The 3,522-nt window shown below is 38.0% G+C and overlaps 1 protein-coding gene across 1 annotated transcript; it reads left to right on the top strand.

Moving 5' to 3' along the window:
• Nucleotides 1-817: 817 nt before the first annotated feature.
• On the top strand, nucleotides 818-1,339 carry LOC107027498. Its single transcript, XM_015228654.1, has one exon. The coding sequence runs from the start codon at nucleotides 818-820 to the stop codon at nucleotides 1,337-1,339; it is 522 nt and encodes a 173-aa protein (XP_015084140.1).
• Nucleotides 1,340-3,522: the final 2,183 nt, after the last annotated feature.

Raw genomic sequence — 3,522 nt, 5'->3', positions numbered from 1 at the left:
TTTATGCATCTAGCCATACTTAATGCATGTGATTGTACTAAATCCATGCTTTTATCTATATATATAGTTCTTGTAAAGTGAGGAGCTTTGAGAAGTGAAGACTTGGACTTAGAAGATCGTTGAAGACAAGTTGAAGTATGTCCACACTTGACTTGACGGCATATATGTCTTTTATATTTTCATTCAAAGTATTGTAATACAGTAAGTATTTCTATATTAGTATTTTGAAGTATGGGTTGTGTCCCAAGTATTCATGTGTTTTAAGATGATGATATTGAGACTTAGTATTTCCTATTACTTTTATATGAAAATGATTTTGAAGACTATACTCTATTTTGTGAAAACATTTAATTCCGCAGTAGTTTTCACTATGTATATGCAATAAATGATATGGAAGAGGCATGTGTAAGAACTCCGAGAGTTCGACGATGCCGGTTACAATCCAAGATTTTACCCTAACTATAGGGTATAGTCTCATCAATTCAAGTCTAGTAGAATCTTGACCATCGGTGTGAGTCGCGATACATCTATGGGAGAAAGGCTATAGGACGATAGAGTTTCCCTTCTTTTTTACTCATATGTCATGCGGTAGAGTAAATGTTTTGATTATCCTTCTTACGAGTTTCCTTGTGTTTTCTAGGAGATGAATACTAGAAGGATGACCATTAGAAGGTCGGAAGAGGAGAGTGTGAATGAGGAGGTTACCCCTTAAGTTGAGCAAGTTGAGAAACTTCCTCAAGGTGTGCAAGTAGTTCAAGGTGATCAATATGCCCAAGTGCATCCCCAAGGTGATCCTATTCCTAATGTGGAAGGACATATGGAAGTTTTGGAAATGTCTATTAGGGAGATTAGAGAGGCTTTGATTGCTATAGCCCGAGCCGTGACTATGAAAGCTAATTTTAATATGATTCCTAGGGTTGTGGAGAGCACTATGACATATTGGTTGCGAGATTTTGTGAGGATGAATCCTCCTATCTTTCTAGGCTCTAAGGTAAATGAGAATCCCCAAGAGTTTCTTGATGGAGTGTACAAAGTTTTATGTTCTATAGGAGTTACATATAGGGAGAAGGCCGAGTTGTGTTCTTACCAATTGAGAGACGTTTCTCATATTTGGTACACTCAGTGGAAGGATAATAGGCCGGAGATATCGGGTCCAATTGAATGGGATGAATTTAAGGAAGCTTTTCCTGGTATGTACTTTCCCCAAGATAGGAGAGAAATTAAGGTGGAGGAGTCTATCAATCTCAAACAACGCAATATGAGTGTTGCGGAGTACTCTTTGAAATTCTCAACATTGTCTAGGTATGGCCTTTCTCTTGTGTCCAATCCAATAGATTAAATGAGTCGTTTTGTGATGGGGGTAGCAAACTTAGTGGTGGAAGAATGTCGTACCGCTACGTTGCATGATGATATGACCCTAGCTAGACTCATGATGTATGCACAATCAATTGAAGAGTCTAAACAAAAGAAGGATGGCTAGAAGTTTGAAAAGGGGTGGTGCTAGTGATAAAGAGCAAACTAGGTTTAAGAAGAAGGTTAAATCTCATGGAGAATCTAGGAGTTCTAAGTTCAAGGTTGAGAAAGGAGGTGGTTCCAAAGATGGAAAGCATAGTTGTGAAAATTTTGGCAAGAAACATTATTGTGAGTATTTATTGGGTGCCGGGAGTTGCTTTAGTTGTGGTAAATATGTGCATAAAATGGTAGATTGTCCTATGATTGCTTCTAGAGGAAGAGAGGGTAAGCATGTTATTCCTAGTGTTCCTAAGGATGATGCTTCGACTAAGAGGCGTCTTTATGCATTCCGTTCTAGTGTGGAGAAGCCGGATGAGAAGGAGAGTGATGATTATGTTGGTAAGTTCTCTGTTTTTTTGTTAAGATATGACTTCCTTCTAAGTGGGGGAGTATAGTTTGTGGATAGGATAGAAGTCCTTGAATTGTTTCTTGTGCATGATGTTTAGGAGTTTGGTTGAAATTGAATTTCATTAACTTCTTGCATTTTGAGTTTTATGAAGCCATGATTATGTTGTAACATATGTTGATATGATGTTGATTTGCATATTAGCATGTTTATATCATGAATTGCTTAAGTGTGGATTTTTGAGAAAGAATTGCATAAAAAAGTCATTGTGTCCTTCAAAATACTGCATGCTGCCATATTTTTGAGAAAATGACTTGTTGATTCGTTTGCCTAAAAATATCTTAACGTGGTTAGAACTAATGTATATGAGTAGGGTATTGAGTATAAAATGAGTTTATACTATTTGGAATGAAGAATGTGAGTTTTGTAGCATAATGAGTTATAGAACTGTTTTGTAGTTTCTTGTTGTGTTGTGAATCTCTTGACTATGTGAAGTTTATGTTTTCTTGTTTGTCATGTGTTGTATTTAATGGGTATTAGCTGCTAGTTGAGTCTCTAATCTTGAAAGTGTTCGGAGAGTGGCAAGTGTCATTCGGACGAATCTTGTCCAAGTGGTGGAGATTGTAAGACCCCAAAAATGACCTAGGTTAACTAGATCCAATCATGTTGGTATTGATGTTATAAGGTCTTAAATATGTCTATTATATGCTGTAGAGGCTTAGCTAAAGTTTTAGAGGTTTTGGAAGTCAAACGTCAAGGGACAACTAAGACGTTCGACGACTAAGTCACCTTAATGTCGAAAATGTTGTTCAAAGTGTTTATGTGTATTTCATGGTGTTTAATAGAGCATGTATAGTCATTTATTAAAGATTCGAGAAGTTTGGAGGTCAAACGACCAAGAACGTCCAAGGCGTTCGAAAGATATGCCTTGAGTCAACCTTGTACATCTAGGCGAGTTTCATCGAGATTTTCGTGTTCGTTTTGGATGAAATTCATGTGAGAGGTGTTAAATTTATGTAAGATTGTATTTGGATGGGAAATGTCCAGGAAATTATCCCCAGGGACCATCTAAGGGTCCTTAAGAAAGGACCCAAGATCAATGTACAAGGCAGTCCCAGGCAGACCCCAAACGATGGAGCGGTCCACGACCATTCGTTGCTGCGACGCCCCGTCAAAGGGTGTCATCTATGGGGAGTTAACCATGGAAGATAGGAATCTTATCAAGCTAGTGTTGCCATCGACTGAGGCCTGTGACGGCCCGTCTAGGTGGTGACGCCCCGTCAAGGCCAGGCGTCACATGACCTGCCTTCCTGCGCAAATGTTGCTGTCCACTTAGGGGTGAATTTGTAAATTCACCCCAGTTCTAAAATAATTTGTGGACGGATATTTAAGGGTTATTTTGGTATTTTAATTAAGTATATAAAGGGTAATCACATGAAAGACCTCATTCTTCAAAATCATAAACCCAAAACACTTAGAAAATATCCCAAAACCTCCATTGAAGTCCAGCTTGAAGAGGCAGCTTGGTGAGAAATTTTTGTGTCTAATTCTTTATAAAAGTGAAGAATTATCATCCTTAGGGTATCGCTTTTGATCCTTCAGACACGTTTCATCAAGGAGCCCAATTCTCAATATGTTTTTCAAAGTGTTCTAAAGTGAATTGT

This window comes from Solanum pennellii, chromosome 8 (assembly GCF_001406875.1).
Source record: "Solanum pennellii chromosome 8, SPENNV200".
In the NCBI taxonomy this organism is placed as follows: Eukaryota; Viridiplantae; Streptophyta; class Magnoliopsida; order Solanales; family Solanaceae; genus Solanum; species Solanum pennellii.
The sequence above is the reverse complement of the archived record's forward strand: the minus strand, read 5'-3'. Positions and strand labels throughout refer to the sequence as shown.

Excerpts from the sequence above, each read along its gene's own strand:
- LOC107027498 (XM_015228654.1), top strand. The coding sequence starts at position 818 with ATGGAAGTTTTGGAAATGTCTATTAGGGAGATTAGAGAGGCTTTGATT.